The following is an 18431-nucleotide window of genomic DNA, read 5'->3' as shown; positions in this document are numbered from 1 at the left end:
TTTGCCTTAACTGTTCCTTACCTCTGGAACTACTGCTCCTAGCCACCCTGCATACCTCTGCTTCCACTATCCCATCTGAAAGCATTCTGATGGCCTCCATAAAGCCCACCTCCTCCTTTGTAATCTACCATAACGCCACACATATATTTGTCCCCATCCTTTTGGGTCCCTCTTAAGGTCTAATTCATCAAGGTATTTTCCTTTAGACACAAAACGTGAGAAAAATCACAGAAAATCAGGTCCTTAGAGTGTAAGCTGTGTGGGCAAGGGGCCTCTCTTGCCTATGTTACCTGCGTGATGTGTCATTCATTCATTGTATCCCCGTACTGACATATCTATGTTTATGTTGCTCTATAAAAATCAGATTAAATACTTCTCATTTCATAGGAGTTTATTGTGCTGTGGCTAATCCCTCATGATTGTGTGACAGTGTATTACCACAAGACAGGACTCGGTTTCAGGAAAGATGACAGGTGCTATACTTTTGGTGTATTGAAAGATTTCAGGTGCTAGATCCCAGCTGGGACATACTACTTCACAAGCATGTTCATTGTTACTTTTCTTGTCATTTAATTCCAAATAATGTTTAAAAACATGTTAAAAGAAAGTTGTGTTATCTGTGTACTTTGTAAAGATAGCAATTTGCAAAATAATATTTAATATTTCTACAGTGCCTTTTAAATTTCAAGTTAATAGTTCAAGGCAGTTTATAAAATTTTTCAGGTATGATAAGGCCCTTCCCAAAAGAGTGGGAAGTGGGTACCTGAGGCAATGGGGAATAAAGTAATTTGCTCAAGGTATGTCAGTGAAAGGATTTGAACTTGGTTTACCTAGCCCATTGTTCTAATCAGTAGGCCATGCTTTCCTCCTCACTTGGCTTAATATTAATCAGAACAGAATTTTAGTAAAAATATTGCTCCCTGGGGGGGGGGGACGGGACGACCGAATGATTAGGGATGGGATACAGTGATGTACGAGACTCTGTGAGATGTTCAAGTTGTTCAATGCTGTTTACTGTTTAATGTGAAAATTTCAATAAAAACATTTATTTAAAAAAAATATATATATTGCTCCTGGGGAACTGTGGACTCTCTGTAGGTTAAAATAAGGGATCCATATAATTATTTTATGAGATGGGACTCTGTGAGATTTTCAGTTTGAAATTTACAGAAAATCACATTTTATTTTTTATGAATTGAGGGTAAGGAACGTTTGGACATCCACTTAATGATAAATTATATTTTTATCTGCATATTGCATATGCATAAAAGCCAAAAATATATAAACAAAGTTTAATATAATATATGGTCAATGATTATATATAAGGTTGACTTGCATAAGTGTATGAATTGGCACTATAAACTGATGAAGCCTAGTATAATGGTCAGAATTATATGATGCTATGTTTATCTAAAGAATAAAATATTGTGGGATACAGATAAACTTTCAACATCACATAGTCCTGTGCAGAGAGGACATCTTTGGGTAGTTCTTTTCTTGGTCCAATAAAAGTGATCACAGCCTGAGAAGAAACCATGTCAGATCTTACTGCGGCATTTTTTTAAATTGTAGAGAACAGCGTCAGAAGTGACCTCACAAGCAACATGGTTTAACTGATTCATGTGGCGATGTGAGGTCATTTATGACATCACAGCCACTGTGAACCAAACGGATCCCACAAGAGTGAGGACTCGGTCATTCGGGCTTCTTGCCAAGAGGACAGTGCTCAGAGTTTCAGGGATGGGCGGAGTCACTACCGAAAAAGATATGACGAGAAATGACTTAAACCAGTGTTAATATTTATTAAAAAAAAAAATGAGTGCATACATAGCAATAAGCGCAAAAGAGGAAGCAAACAGGCGAACAGTTTGTGAGCTTTGAAGCGCCGAGGTACTGCTGGCCGCGCTCCCTGCCGGTCCTGGAGCCGTTAGCCAAAGCCGCGGGGAACCGGCTGGTAGGTGCGCTGTGACTTTAAGACGCAGCGACGCGCTGCTGACCTCCCGTGAGCCCGCAGGGCGAGGAGCCGGAAGCCGCCGCCCTCTCCGCCCCACCAGCCCGGCCGTCCTCACTTTTGCTTTTTGTATGCGTTGTTCGTCTTCTTTTGGAAGGCTACGGCTGCCGGGAGAGTGATGGCGGCCGAGAAGGAGACCCCTGAAAGGTAAGGGCGAGCAGCAAGTGAAGCGGGGCGGTCCCGGCTCTGAGCTCTTTTACGTGAAGGGTAGAACCGGCTAATCTCACTCCTGATCTGTGCTGGGTGGCATGAGTTATACTACCCCTTGCTGTCCTCGGGGTTATTTATCCTACTCTGGCTTCCCATTTCTTATGATTGTACTCCCTTGAGTATCTGTCAGATCTTTCTCTCTGTTGTGGTGGCCCTGTGCTGATGTCTGCTTCTAGGAAAAGCGAGCAACCTCCGCTGTCAGGGCTGCTGACTTCAGGCATTGACCACGGGTTACTTAGGGAAACCAGGATATATTTGCAGAAATGGAGGAGGTAAATATGGGTGGAGTAAGAAACCATTCATGGACTTTTCAGAGCCTAATCCTGTCTATAGACAAATTGCCAGAAAAATTCAGAACTACGCTAGGGAGATTACTTTAAGAACGAAACAAGATGTGATAAAATATGGGAATGTATTGCTTTAGTTTAGGTCAGGACCTGATTTATATTAATTATAGAAATTATGGCCACACTGACATTGATAACCCTAGAAAAGGTTTATACAGGGCAATTTGTAGACAAAAAGGAAGTGGCAAGGCTGGGTGTCACCTGTGTGAGCCAGGTGTGAATATACCCAGTAGTTGTAGAAGCAATGGGCCTAACAGGTTTCCAGTTCCTTCTTAGTTGTGACAGCAAACTGCACAAAGATCAGGTCCATGTGGCAGCTACCGTCTCAGGGTAAGCAGCTCCAACACACTTTACTTTGCTTCCTCAGGGAGTCTGCGGAAACAGAAATGATCCAGACTACTAGCAGCTCTACTCCTTTTCTGTAAGCAAGCCAGAACTGATTTTCCACTGCCAGATCTATTCTGCCTACTTGAATAGTGGAAAAAAAAAAGGGGCAGAGGGCCATTTTGGGTTATTCAGCTAGAAATTAAGCCCTGGGTAACAGAGACAAACAGGCAGATGTAATATTGAGCGCTCAGGTCAGCTTGCCACTAAACATGCGGTTGGATGCGCTAGACTTACACCCGATGCAATACCGGGATTAGCATGTCCAGAATGCACGTCCAAACCAGCACGAGGCTAATAGCACTCATCACATTTAATTCCTTGTAGATGAGGCTATTAGCTATTTCCTAGCATGTAGCCAGATGGACTCAGGACCAATGGGTATTGTGCTCTTCTGCTAGCAGATGGGAGACTGAGTCAGATTTCAAAGCTGATGTCACTCTAGATGTACCCCTGCAGTAACCTCAGCTCTTCAGTATCTCTCCGTCTCCTAGCAGATGCGGACACTATCCCACACACTAGAATAGTGTTAAGAATTACAGCAAAGAAGAAACAAAATTTACCTTAAGGAAGATCAAGCCCCGCTCTCCTGCGGTGATACCTAAGGGTCCCTTTCCCAGTCGAGAATTCCTGAGGTTGATATCCGATATCTCTGAGGTGTGCCTTGGTCCGGTAGCCGGTTCCCGGCATGGACTTAGCCCCCCATGTGGCTGAAAGGCAGCAGGTGCAGAAATGAGCGCCGCAGTGAAGGTAATTCCCTCTCCCCCCACAGCTGGAGACCGTCCGACACTCGATCAGTAAGCACCGAGACCAGGTAAAGAAAAATCTTTAAATTTAGGTCTCCGGTCTCCAGAGCTTGGATTGCCATTTCGAATCCGTCCCCGGCGAGGTTGGAAGGGAGCACTGGTCGGGTTGAGCAGCCTTGGTTGGGCTAGGCCCCAATCCGGTGCAAGGGTCCACACACTTGGAGACCCTAGGGGGGGGGGGGGGCGCCATTTTCCCTTCTTGACCGGCGAGGCATGCGGGGTAGGCCGGGCGGCCAATGTGCCTAACTTGCGCGCGTCCAATACAGATGCGCGCATATCTACACGCACAGCCGCATTTACAACTGCACGTGCGCAAACACATAGAGACAATGGCACGGGCATCCAAGAAGGCCAGAAGGCACTGTCTTTGTACAGCCTGCCACATAAGAGCCGCACAGCCTGAATTGGAGTCCTGCCTGTGTCAACATTGCAAAGAAGCCCAGGGGGAACAAAGCCTGGCCCCTTACTGTCGGGAGATGGTTCCGGAACTACTGACGATAGCTCCCCGGACCTATGCATCTCAAAGATGGCTTCTCCACAGGAGGGCACCTCCGGAGCCCTTACTCCGACTTCCCCCCCCCCCCCCCCCCCCGGGTTAACATGGACTCAGGGATCTTCTCCTGATTGGAATTTTTCCAAGGGTTGCAAGTCTTCGTTCAGGTGCAATCAGCCCCAGCTGCGTCCCAGGCTCAACCACTGCCGGAAGCACAAGATCCTCCCGGCCTGGCTCTGATGCCTCGACACATGCCTCGCCTAACCAAGAACTTCCCTAACAGGGACCCAGACACCTCAGATGAGGAGAGTGGCTCTGGAAGGAGAAATCCCTCCAGGAATGGAACCATACCAAACCATGCTTCGTTTCTTCCACAAGGACGAATTACCGGAACTTGTTTCCCAGACTCTGAAGATGCTGGGTATTCCTGGCACGGACCCTATGGCGGAACCAAAGAAGAACCCTATCTTGGGGTCCCTTCGTAAGGCCTCATGCTACTTTCCAATGATGGAAGCCATCCAGGAACCGATTGACCTGGAATGGGATGCCCCAGAGGCCAGCTTCAAAGGGGGTCGGACCTTGGAAGCCCTATACCCTCTTGAACCAGCGACAAAGGAACACCTGCATTTCTGAAAGTGGATGCTATGGTCTGTGCCGTCTCAAAGTGAACGATTCTCATTGAGGGGAGGGACTGCATTGAAGGACACTCGGGACAGACGATTGGAATCCATCCTTAAGCAGGCCTTCGATGCAACAGCAATGACACTGCAGATTGTTTCTTGCTGCGCACTAGTGACGTGTTCCAACCTGCTCCTCTCGAGAGAGGCAAACAACTCTGGAAAATATACCGGTTAGACGATGGAACTTGCAGCAGCCTTCCTCACGGATTCAAGCTCAGACCTGGTGCGCACCTCAGCCAGGGGCGTTGCCTCGGTAGTGGCAGCCAGAAGACAACTATGGCTTCGGAATTGGTCTGCGGACGCGACATCTAAAGCGAAACTCACAAGAATGCTTTTTAAAGGATATCTCTTGTTCGGAAGCGAATTGGAGAAATTAGCTAGCAAATGGGGCAAATCCCCAGTGCCTCGGCTACTGGAAGATAGGGGTAAAAGATCTGTGTCCCTCCCCCAGAAGAACCAAGGGCAGAGGATTGCAGCGCTTTAGCCCTTCAGGAACTCGCAGTTCCAGGCACCTCGTCCTTCCGGAAGGTCCCAGCCCTTTCGGAACAGACTGACCAAGAGGGGAGCAGGCCCGGGGGCAGGCTACAGCCGTGCTCCACAATGAGAATGGGCCAACCCATCCACAGGAATAGGATATAGGAGGTCGACTTGCCCTCTTCTACCAAAGATGGGTCGAGATAACGTTGGACAAATGGGTTCTAAACATCATTCGAGAAGGTTACTCTCTGGAGTTCCGCAGCATCCCTTGAGACAAATTTATGTCGTCTGCCACTCCCATTCCAAGAGACTGGCAGTAGAGACCACTCTAACAAGACTACTAGTCTGAAGGCAATAACTCCAGTTCCCACGCTCCAACAAAATATGGGGCGCTATTCCATCTATTTTATCATTCCCAAGAAGGAAGGATCTTTCCGGCCCATCTTAGATCTCAAGAATGTCAACGGTCATCTGCGGGTTCTACAATTCTGCATTGAAACTCTTCGCTCCTTAATAATGGCAGTTTAACCCGGAGAATTTCTAACCTCCCTGGACCTTTCCGTAGCCTACCTTCACATTCCAGTCCATCAGGATCACCAGTGCTTCCTGCGCTTTGCAATACTGGGTCACCATTACCAGTTCCGAGCACTACCCTTCGGCCTAGCAACTGCCCCCAGAACCTTCACCAAAATCATGGTGGTCATGGAGGCAATATTGAGGAAGGAAGGGATCTTGGTACACCCTTACCTGGACGATTGGCCAATCAGGGCAAAATCTTCGGAAGAGAGCCGGCAGGTGACCAGGAGAGTCAAGAGCCTACTGTGGGAATTCGATTTTGTCATGAACACTGGCAAGAGCAGTCTACAGCTCTCTCAATCGCTAGAGTACCTGGAGGCCCGTTTCGACGCCAAACAGAGCAAAGTGTTCCTCCCTCCCCCCGAGGAGAAGGAAACTGATGGAACAATTACGACAATTGATGACCAATGCACACCCCAAGGTATGGGACTATCTTCAAGTCCTCGGCCTCATGGCATCAACCCTGGAAGTCCCTTGGGCAAGGACCCATATGCGACTACTCCAGCGCTCCTCACTGTCACGATGGAACCCACTGTCCCAGGACTACTCAGTTCGCCTCCAACTACCAGCAGAGGTACGTTCTCAGTCCAGTGGTTGGATACAGGAAGACCATTTAAGCAGAGAAGTAAGCCTATCCCCACCGAACTGGACCTTGCTCACCTCGGATGCGAGCCTGCAAGGGTGGGGAGCCCACTGTCAGGAACTGATGGCCCAGGAACAATGCAACAAGGAAGAGGCGGAGTGGAACATAAACCGCCTAGTAGCTCGGGCAGTGAGACTAGCATGCCTGCAATTCAGCCACAGATTCCAAGGCAAAGCAATTCGAGTAATGTCGGACAACGCAACAACAGTTGCTTGCATTAACTGCCAGGGAGGAATGAAGAGCTAGCAGGTGTTCTGGAGATAGACCCTCTCATGGCATGGGCAGAGATAAACCTACAAGGGATCTCGGCCTCTCACATTGCAGGAAAAGACAATGTCTCAGCAGACTTCTTCAGCCGAGAGAGCCTGGACCTGGAGGAAATGGATGCTGTTGACCACAGTCTTCCAACTGATAGTAAATCGATGGGCCCTCTCAGCCATGGACCTACTGCCACCTGTCTCAGTGCACAAGTCCCCAGGTTCTTCAGCCGCAGACAAGAGCTGCAATCCCAAGGAATCGACAATCTCGTCCAGACTTGGCCAGAGGAAGACTTACTGTACGCCTTCCCCCTATGGCCCCTACTGGGCAGGGTCATCCACAAGATAGAACATCACAGGGGACTAGTTCTTCTAGTGGCCCCAGATTGGCCAAGACGACCATGGTATGCAGACATGCAAAGACTCCTTGCGGGGAACCCTCTGTGCCTACCTCCACACAGGGACCTTCTCTGACAGGGCCTGATTCTCCACGAAGATCCGTCTCTATTCTCTCTGGCCCTTGAGAGGACTCGCCTGAAGAAGCGTGGTTACTCAAAGGCCATGATTGACACCCTGCTCCAAGCGCGCAAGCTTTCCACATCCCTGTCATACATATGGATCTGGAGAGTATTCAAAGTCTGGTGTGTGAGAACCGCAGGATTCTCCGGCAGACAGCCAAGATTCTCATGATTCTGGAGTTCCTACAGGATGGTATGAAGAAGGGGTTGTCACTCAACTCCCTTAAGGTCCAAGTAGCCGCACTGGCCTGCTTCAGAACAGAAGTGGACGGTATCTGGCTATCAACCCATCTGGACTTGTCCTGCTTCCTGAAAGGGGTCAAAGAACTCCGACCACCCTTAAAGTGGCCGGTGCCTCTTTGGAATCTCAATCTAGTATTAGACTTCCTAGCGGGGTCTTCCTTCAGACCAGCACGTGGTCTGTCACTACGCCTCTTAACATTGAAGATTGCATTCCTGGTGGCAATATGTTCAGCTCGTCGCATCTCCGAACTACAGGCTCTATCCTGTCGGGAACCGTTCCTCAGGTTCACACCTGGAACCATACAACTGTCCCCTCCTTCCTTCCGAAAGTGGTTTCCGAGTTTCACTTGATCCAAACCAACTCGCTACTAGCTCCGGATGAACATAAGGACTCTGAAGACTCACGCTATCTTCGACACCTGAATGTCGGCAGACTCCTGGTGCGATACCTGGAAAGATCGGAACCGGTGTGCAAAACGGATCGCTTGTTGTTCTTCTCAGTGGGAAGAAACAAGCAGAAGCAGCCTCGTGGGCGACCATAGCCCGCTGGATCAAAGAAGTAATCAAGGCAGCCTACATATAGGCAGGAAAGCCCTTACTTCTACAGGTTAAGGCTCTTTCTATGAGGGCCCAGGCTGTCTCTTGGGCAGAAACCAAGCTGCTGTTGCCTGCCGAGATCTGTTGGGCGGAGACATGGTCCTCCATACACACCTTCTCCAAGTTCTACCGCCTGGATGTTCAGGCCCGGGAAGATGCAGCCTTCGCAAGGGCAGTATTAAGTGAGCCATGGGCAACCTCCCACCCTATTCGGGAGTAGCTTTTGTACATCCCATTGGTCCTGAGTCATCTGGCTACACGCTAGGAAATGGAGAAATTACTTACCTGATAATTTTGTTTTCCTTAGTATAGACAGATGGACTCAGCATTCTGCCCACGGCTGCCCCGGAAAAGGAGAACCTCTGATAACAAACCTTGAGACTAAGCAAATACGGGTAAGCCGCGGCCTACCCCTTGTTCAAGACACCCACAGTTTGTCCGGTGTTTGCATTTAATTGGTTGAGTGCACTGGTGGTCTCCAGTTTGGAAACTAGTTGAACCAGTTCAAGTTTTTTTACTCAAGTTTAATAAAGTCATTTAAGCAAAGATATATCCACAACGGCTTTTCGAAGAGAATACTGAAGAGCTGAGGTTACTGCAGGGGTATATCTAGAGTGACGTAGCTTTGAAATCTGACTCCGTCTCCCATCTGCTAGCAGAAGAGCACAATATCCATTTGTCCTGAGTCCATCTGTCTTTACTAAGGAAAATGAAATTATCAGGTAAGTAATTTCTCCATTACCCCATGGTTAAGTCCCGCACGGCCAGTGCGCCCATTGTAATGCAGCAAATTTAATGACTGCTTAGAGCTGGTGTTAAGGCATGCCAAGCTCAAGGGTTCAACAAAAAAAACAAACCAAAAACCCTGCATTCTGTGGTTCTTATTAGTTTCGTCAAGATACAAAGTAGGAGGAACCACAGAAAGCAGCATTGTGCAAAAAAATAAGTCTTGGAAAAAAAATTCTGGGAGCCCAGTATACACACACAATATACATGGTCCAGGTGGTGTATATTGTGCCGGTAGCGGGAGAAAATGGACACTCATATTGAGCAAATGTTTTCCTACCCCACATTGACAGCCATGTCTCCTGGACCCCCCGATGCCGAGGAGGTGCTAGGGATGCACAATTTCCCCTAGCGCCTCTTTTTTAACGTGGCAGCTCATTAGCCTAGTGCATCATGAGCCTGGGAGAGGTGGATGGGCGCACTTTAGAAAAGCATGCGTGCCCAATTTTCTTATGCCGATATTGCATCGGCCTGATAGAGAGGCTGAATTAGCGTAGGTTTGAAACTTGTGAGCTATGGTGCTAGCCATCAAGGCCAGGGTGGAAGTCTTGATGAGTGGCACCACTGCTCCTAAATTTCAAACTTGTACTAATCCAACCTCTTTTGTACTTGCTCTTTGCTGTGCAAATTTGGGATTACATATATACCGTATATATAATATATAATATATTTCTGATAAATTAAAAGAAAAATAGAGAGCAATTTTTTCAAACTGCCTGCATTGCTGCAAAGTCCGCAGGTACTTTTTGCACCAATATTCAACGTGAAAGTACACATTACTTTCGTTTTGAAAATTCCCCAGGGGCAAAGTATCCTCAGACATTTGCACCTGGGGTACTTTTTGAATAGAAAATAAAGTGCATGACCTACATCTGTCCCCTTCCTCCTAGAATGTATTGATAGGGTAAGGGGTGAGCAGTTTATTTGAAAAAATTTAGATACCACATGATCTAAAATTCTTGGCTGTTTTTTATGGGGGTAAATCAGTTATGAAATCTGCTGCCAGAAAGGGCAGTTGGCTGTCTACAAGCCTAAGATAATTAGTCCAATAAAATTATTTTTTTTTGGTTAACCTTTATTTCCCTATATGCATGTGGGCTAACATGGCAACCACACTTCTTTATTCATGTCTAAGGCCAGCCTGGGGCATAAATCTGCCACTATATATTAGAATCCCAGGAGTTACTGGTGTGTGTGTGTTGCATCTCTGTGCTGGGGGACATGTGCCAGAACATGTGAGAGGTGCAGGAGTTACTACCATACTTAAATGTGAGCTGTCTTGTACCAGGGGGCATGTAACAGAGCTGGTGTGTATTTTCTCCCCATTTGAGGCACTGCTGGGTATGCTTTGCCACCGAATGTGATGACTACATGGCGGAGTGGGTGAGCCCATGTCGCTGTCGGGGCTCTACGAAATGGATCCATCAGTTGTGTCTGCAGCGCTGGCTGGATGAAAAGCAGAAGGGGAACAGCATGGGGAGCGTGAGCTGCCCCCAGTGTGGCACAGAGTATCGCATCGTCTTCCCAAAACTGGGTAATAACAGGGCAGGGATGTCATGTGAGAGCCCCTTTAAAACAAAAGGAGGGTAGATTGAAATGGAGGGTATGTGTACTGCTTAGAATAGTTCAAAGGATATACTCAACCCCCCTATGCTCCACCTAATCCATCTCCTCCCCCCCCCCCCCTCCTCCTTCTTACCCCACCCCAAACCAAACTTATGCTTGCAAAGGGCAAGTCTACCCACAAGCCTAGCTCCTCCACCTCACAAGTGCCTTTGCACCCCATAAAATCAGATCGTTGTTATTATTGCCAAACCATGTTCCAACATGCAAGCCATCAAGTTTACACAGCATATGTGTATAGTTTTAGTTCCTTGTTAACTGTTTTAGGTTATTCTGTAAACATAAGCAGCTCATGTCTTATTTACTTCTCAGTTTTATGTGAACCAATGTGATATCCCCATCGAATGTCGGCATATAAAAACAAATCAATAAAATAAATATAGAATGGAAGAATGAAAATAAATCAGTTGGTGAGAAAACTATAGTACCCAGATCAGTCCAGACCCTAGGGGTTTATGCATCCCTGCCAGCAGATGGAGACAGAAAACAATTTCACTGACACTGCTTTATAAACCCCAGTGCCATCTGCAGTTCCTCAGTATTTTCTCTGTCTCCAGCAGATGGCACAGGATACTGAACCTGCAGTTCTGCAGTTTTTTTTTCTTTTTCAAGTTTTTCTTTGAGCCTTCCTCCCAGGGGTTCTTTATTTTTTTTTCTCATTAGGATTCCTTGTGGGTCCTAGCCCCGTTCGGTAGAGGCGGATGGGCTGGGGGTTGTTACCCTTTTGTGAGCCCGTCTGTGTGCCTGTGGAGTGTACATTTGGTTGTCCAGATGCCGCCCAGGCAGCTGCAGGCTTTGCGGAGACTTTTTGGAATTCCCTGTTCCTGAGGCTACTTGTTCTTTTTCTTCAGGTTTTACTTTTTTTTTTTTTATATAGTTTATTAAAAAAAACCAAAAAAAGAGGCTTGAGTCAGGCAGATGGCAGCACAGCTCTGTGAGCGACTTCCTCCTCAATTCCTAGTAAGATAAGCTCTGTTGGAGGGAGCCTGTTTTATTTTGGTTCTTTCCGCCGTTTTTCTGCATACCCGCGCGGAAGTCTTTTTCTTTCCCTCCCCCAGCATAACCTGAGGTACTGTTTTCCGAGCCTGTGGCTCGGCGTGCTTGTGACTGAACAGTCTCGGCCTCTTGTGCCGCTTGCTCGGAGGGTGGGGAGGGTTCCTCCGGGGCTCTTCCACCTGCAAAGCGGCATTCGGGCGATTCAGCAGCTATTTTAGGCTGCAGCTCTGTCCAGGGTGCTGTTTCCTCCTCTGAGAGCGCAGGAATGGTGGCCATTTTGGATTTCTTGGCTGCTGTTCCTGTGCAGTCGGGAGGGGGGTCTGCCATATTTGTCCCCAGCCCGTTCTGATATCGGGGTCGGTCAAGGGAAGGGGGGGAGGAAATTGCAGGTCTCCCTGGTGCTGCCGCTGGCTCTGAGGGGGCTGGGGCGGTGAGAATGTTCTCCCTGGAGTTTGTTTTGTTGCTCCATGAGGCCTTTTTGGCCAGTAAACAGCCTGACCGGGGAGTCACTTGTCTTTAGGTCTGAGCAGGTACTGGCTGGGGGAAAATCACTGTCTGGCTCTGGGGGTCAGGTCTCTGTTGCCCCTGACTCAGAGGTTTCCTGCACCTCCTTCAGCAGACCGTTCTCTCAAATATGGCCCTGATGACTTTGGGAATCTAGAGAGGAGCCTGATCCAGGGATACCGGCGGGTCCAGATGATCCAGCAATCGGTGATACCTTACTGGGAGATGATCCAGGGATCCCTAGTCTTGGTTCCGAGGACACAAAGGAGATCCGCCTGTTCTAAAAGAGGAACTGGATGTGTTGCTCCCTTTGGCCTTTCAGGTGTTGGGTGTTAAGATGCCCCAAAGTGATCCAGATTTAGACGGGGCGGATTCTGTCCTTGATGGGGTAAGAGGTCCCCCGGCTTCCTTCCCGTTCCATATGTTGGTTAGGAAGTTAGTAGAAGCGGAGTGGGGACAATTGATGCGACTCTTAAAGTTGGTAGGATCCTGGGGAAGCTTTATCAACTTCCAGAGGAGGACTTGGAATGTTTTGTTCTCCCTAAGGTTGATGCGGCAGTGTTCATGGTTACTAAAAGGACACTGTTCCTGTCATGGGTTCTGCGGCGTTGAAGGATATGCAAGACCACAAATTGGAGGTGCACCTCAAGCGGATCTTTGGGGTCTCCACTTTGGGTTTGCGTGCGGCGGTTTGTTCAAGCTTTATGCAGCGGGCATGCCTTCGTTGGGTGCAGCAGCTGCAGGACCATTCCGAAGTCAGGAGAACACGTGGACAGTGCTGAGTGAATAGAAGCGGCGGTTGCATTTGGGGCGGATGATGCATACTTCCTCTAGGGCTATGGCTTCGGCAGTCACAGCCAGAAGATTTCTCTGGTTGCGTAACTGGTCAGCGGACGTCTCCTCCAAAATGCGGTTAGGGTCTTTGCCTTTCAAGGTTCATCTGTTAGCTAATTCAGTCTCTGGGAGAACAAGCTGCTACATTTACCCAAGGATAAGCCCAAGGCAAAAAGATATTTTCAGGCCCGGTCTCAGATCCGTTCCGATAGGAGATCCAGGCCAGTGCGGGCTGCCATTGGCTCTCAGAATGCCCCTATCTCCCCTAGGGGGCATTCTTGGGGACAGTCCTTTCGGGAGGCCCGAAGGCCTTTTGGGGGGCTGCAGGAGGATCTGCGGCTGGTGGCAACTCTTCACAATGAGGTAAGGCCAGTCCACTCTGTCGTTCCTATTATAGGAGGTCGCTTGACTCAGTTTTACAAGTGGGCCAAGATCATGCAGGACAAGTGGGTTCTCAGTATAATAAGAGACGGCTACATGTTAGAATTTGCTCAGCCCGTTCGTGATCTTTTTCTAATTTCCCCCTGCGGGCCAGTGAGCAAGCAGGTGGTGCGAGAGACCCTAGCGTGTCTCCAGGGCTTGGGGGCGGTCATTCCGGTTCCCTCAGCGGAGCTTCAGATGGAGCAATATTCCATCTATTTTGTGGTCTCAAAGGAGGGCACATTTCGGCCCGTTCTCGATTTGAAGAAGATGAATGCCACCCTCAAAGTCCCCCGCTTCCGTATGGAGACCTTGCGTTCTGTGATAGTGGTAGTTTTGCAAAGGGGAGTTCCTGGCTTCTCTGGATCTCACGGAGGCCTATCTGAACATTCCAGTCCACCCGGAGTCGCAGTGTTTTCTTCAGTTCATAGACCTGACACAACATTTTCAATTTCAGGCCCTTCCTTTCCGTCTGGCCACAGCCCTACACACCTTCACCAAGGTGATGGTAGCGGTGGCACTTCGGAAGGAAGGGCTCCTGGTACATCCTTATGTAGACGACTGGCTTATCAAAGCAGTGTCTTCAGTCGGTCTGCAGAGTACTATGTCCTTCAATCCCTCGGCTGGATTGTGAATGTGACCAAGAGTCATTTGACTCCGACACAGTCCCTGGAGTACTTGGGTGCGAGGTTCGACACACTGATGGGCAAAGTGTATCTTTCGGGAGAAAGAGTAGAACCAAAAAGTTACCAATAAGGGCCCTGACCTCAGCGGTCAGAGTAACAGATAAGTATGAGAAAAAGAAGTACGAAAGCTTGCTGGGCAGACTGGATGGGCCATTTGGTCGTCTTCTGCTGTCATTTCTATGTATGTTTCAATCTTCAGACTTGTGTTCGTTGGTTGTTGCAGTTGCGAGTTCCTATAGTGTGAGATTATTTACAAGCTCTGGGCTCGATGACTTCAACCTTGGAGTTAGTTCCCTGGGCTTTTTTCCATATGAGGCCGCTGCAAAGGACGCTTCTGGTGCATTTGAAGCCAATGTCAGAGGAATTTCACTTGCCATTACCTCTCGAGGGAGCGGCCAGGGAGAGTCTATCTTGGTGGCTTCAGACTCCCAACCTCTTGCGTGAGATGGATCTCGAGGTCCTGGACTGGGTGATAGTGATGACTGATGCCATTCTTTCTAGATGGGGGTTGGTTTGTCTGTGTTATTCAGACAAGAGTATCTGGTCTGCGAAAGAGTCTGCATGGTCTATCAACCGGTTGGAGACCACGGTGGTCAGTCTTGCCTTGAGGGATCACTTAACCTTAGTAAAGGGTCGCTTGGTTCGGATTCTGTCAGATAATGCGACGGCAGTGGCGTATATCAGTCGGCAGGGCGGGACAAAGAGTCAGGCGGTAGCTCTGGAAGCACGAGTCTTGATTCATTGGGCAGAATCCCATCTAGAGCTGTATCTCACATAGCAGGCGTCGAAAATGTTAGATTCAGGCAAATGGGAATTGTCGTAAGCCACGATGCAGCTGATCCGGAGGCGTTGGGAGGGGGGTCTCCTCATGTGGATTTGATGGCGACTCGTCAGAATGCCAAGGCATTTCGATTCTTCAGTCAAAGGCAGCAGCATGGAGCGGAAGGCATCGATGCTCTAATTCTGCCTTGGCCTCAGGGGGGTTCCACCTTGGCCGTTGGTGGGCAGGGTGTTGCATCGCATAGAGAGAGATCATGGGGAAGTGATTTTGGTCGCTCCGGAGTGGCCACGGCATCTGTGGTTTGCAGATCTCATCAATATGACGGTGAATGGCCCAATTCGTTTCGGGCATCTAAAGGGCCTTCTTCATCAGGGCCCCATCTTTTCATGCCAGGCTGATCACTTTTGTCTAGCAGCTTGGCTTTTGAGAGGCAGAGATTGAAGCGTAAAGGTCATCCAGATGCTGTTGTCACCATTAATCTGGCTTATGTTAGAAATTTGGCAGGTTTTCAAGTCCTGGGGTACTGCTCAGGGAGTCCACGCCCTCCAGTCCTCCATTCCTGAAATTTTGTCTTTCCTGCAAGAGGATTTTGCTAAGGGCTTATCTCTGAGTTCCCTTAGAGTTCAAATGGCGGCTTTGGGCTGCCTTTGGGGCAAAGTTGGGGATTCCCGCTATTTCAGCTCATCTGGATGTGGTCAAATTCCTCAGAGGAACAAGGAATTTGCAGCCTCCAGTTAGAAGAGTTTGTCCAGCCTGGAACCTTAATCTGGTCCTCCGAGGTCTATGTGCGGCCCCTTTCAAACCTTTGCGAAGGGCGACGCTGAAGGACTTGACTCTCAAAGTGGTTTTCCTCATAGCAAAATGCTTGGCTAGGTGGATTTCGGAGTTACAAGCTTTGTTCTGTTTGGATCCCTTCCTTAAAATTTCGGACTCTGGAGTTTCGTTAAGGACTGTGCCTTCCTTTTTGCCTAAAGTGGTTTCCATGTTTCATATGAACCAGACTGTGGAGCTTACCACCTTTCCGGCGGTAGAGGCATCCGTCCCACTTATGAAGGAACTCAAGCAGTTAGATGTTGCCGGGCTCTTTTGCGCTATCTTGAGGTGATGAATGATTTCAGGAGGTCCGATCACCTTTTTGTTTTGTGGAGCAGCGTGAAATGAGGCTTCAAGGCTGCTATTGGTTCCACTTACATTACTGGCAGAAGGGAGGTTCTGGAGGGCTTGTGTGTTCATTCTACGCGGTCGCAGGCAACCTCCTTGACGGAGGCACAACTGGTGTCTCCTCGAGATTTGCAGGGCAGCAACTTGGAAGTCGTTGCATACTTTTATGCGGCACTATTGCCTAGATTTGGGAGATTCTGGATCTCCTCCTTTTGGTGAAAGTGTTCTGTGAGCAGGACTCTCCAGGTCCCACCCTAGATAGGGGGTTTTGGTACATCCCAAGCATTTGGACTGATCTGGATACATACAGGGAAAGGAAAATTGGTTCTTACCTGCTAATTTTCGTTCCTGTAGTACTATGGATCATTCCAGAGCCTGCCCGTTTCCTGGAGGTGGCTCGCTCAGCTGTAATATTGTCTTTATGTGTTCAGATTTGTTAGCAACATGTTTTAGTTTTGCATTTTTTTACTTCATTGGGTTTTGCATTGAAGTTTTTGCTTGGGTACAGATCTATACTGAGGAACTGCAGGTGGTACTGGGGTTTATGAAGCAGTGTCAGTGAAAGTTTTCTCTGTCTCCATCTACTGATAGGGATGCATAAACCCCTGGCATCTGGACTGATCCGTGGTACTACAGGAACAAAAATTAGCAGATAAAAACCAATTTTCCGGTCTGTTCATTCTGTTGTATTAGCAAAGTTACATTGTGTAATCTGAGCTTGCTGCTGTGTTTTCAGGAGGCAAGTGAGTGGTCTGAGTTGCTGGCCATAAGGGCAATGGTTAGTTGCACTGGGGTCCCCAGCTCTAAACCCAGAGGGGAGCCAAAGGGGTAGAAGGGGGAAAGGAGAGGGGAGCAATGGTGAAAAACAGGGGAGAGAGAAGGTCTGATATCTGAGGATGGAAATGGAAGGAAAGGAGTTTGGTCAGGCTGTGGTCTCCAGCTTTTAAGAACCATGAATGGCTGCAGAGTAGTCCTCTGCTATGAGGCAGCTGAAGGTATTCTTTATAGAAATCAATAGGGTTTGGCTTTTGAAACACGAAAATTACACCAACTATGTAGTAGATGTTTTTATGGTATAACCAAAATAACTTTGAAGACGTCCTAATTGCTGACCTATGACCTTTCCCCTTTCCAGGTCCCCTGGTGTACTTTCTGCAGCAAGTAGACCGGGTGCTGTCTAAACTGAGTCCATTTGCTGCGGCTGGCATTGTGGTTGGGACAGCATACTGGTCTGCTGTGACCTACGGAGCAGTCACAGTCATGCAGGTAAAGCGTTTCTCTCCTACGTGTATGTCAGCGCTATAATCCAAGGAAATTTCATTTTTCACTATCAACTGGACTAGGGTTATGGAATTGTCTATAGATGATGATGATAAAGATATTTATCATAAAAAGGGGATGAATTAGCCCAAGTTTGAGACTTGTGAGCAATAGTGCCAGCAATAGTGGTCCATCAGCCCTAGCTACTGTCCATTTGCACATCTGTCACATTCATAATTCAGGGATGGACCCAAAAAGCAACAGGGTAGGCGATCCAGTAGAGCCGTAAGGAAATAACAAAGTGGTGGATGCCACAAAAAGTCTTTTTCAAATTTTTATTGATGGAAACGTGAAAATCGTATGCAAGTGCCCAACTCTGGCCGAGTTTCGCCACCAAAGGTGGCTGCCTCAGGGGCTTATATATCAGAGAATCATTGGGATGATGGCCAAAATGGATTCCAAACTGCATATGTATTTAATCTTGTTTTAACACTGGCACGGTCCGCCTCCACTCGCACAAGTTAAGGAAACTTGTCAGAGTCGGGCACTTGCATACGATTTTCACGTTTCCATCAATAAAAATTTGAAAAAGACTTTTTGTGGCATCCACCACTTTATTTCCTTACATTCATAATTCAGTCACCTTAAAACATCTATCTAAAGTGGAGAGTATATCTCATACTTAAATCATTCACGGATCTGAAATGACAGAAGAACGTTTAGGATGCAATAGTTACTTAATCAATAGATGAATGATTTTGTAGATGGGTGTGATTGTGCAGGGATAAGGGGAAGGGGGCTGGGAGAGGAAACCCCCTTTTTTTTTAAGTAGCTAGACTGCAGTCCTGGGGCATGGAGCTAAAGTCACAAAAAATATAGCAAGAAACCTTTTATTTCACCTGATCTTGCCACAATCCTCATCTTTTTATTATATAAACATCAAAACTTCTTTAATTCTTTTTTAGGTTTTTAGATGTCCCAGGATGTCTTTAATTAAATTGGGCAATTTGCAGCCAAGCGACGATCTCGACCAGACAGGGGATCCATTTCCTTAGATCTCTCTGTCTTAATGAAGGTTAATTGAAGTATATGCCCCTCAGATCCTTGTCTATCCTGGCTGTTCAAACCTCTGGAAGGA

General features: G+C 47.8%; 1 protein-coding gene across 1 annotated transcript in view; it reads left to right on the top strand.

The window, feature by feature from the left end:
* Window positions 1-1995: 1995 nt before the first annotated feature.
* Window positions 1996-18431, top strand: part of LOC115092899 (E3 ubiquitin-protein ligase MARCH5-like) — a 57843-nt gene continuing 41407 nt past the window's right edge. The window contains exons 1-3 of the mRNA XM_029604313.1: window positions 1996-2158; window positions 10360-10562; window positions 17169-17299. Of these exons, the coding sequence (XP_029460173.1) occupies window positions 2130-2158; window positions 10360-10562; window positions 17169-17299 (363 nt within the window). The 5' untranslated portion in view covers window positions 1996-2129. The remainder of the gene's footprint in view (window positions 2159-10359; window positions 10563-17168; window positions 17300-18431) is intronic.

Source organism: Rhinatrema bivittatum, chromosome 5, assembly GCF_901001135.1.
Source record: "Rhinatrema bivittatum chromosome 5, aRhiBiv1.1, whole genome shotgun sequence".
Lineage (NCBI taxonomy): Eukaryota > Metazoa > Chordata > Amphibia > Gymnophiona > Rhinatrematidae > Rhinatrema > Rhinatrema bivittatum.
The sequence above is the reverse complement of the archived record's forward strand: the minus strand, read 5'-3'. Positions and strand labels throughout refer to the sequence as shown.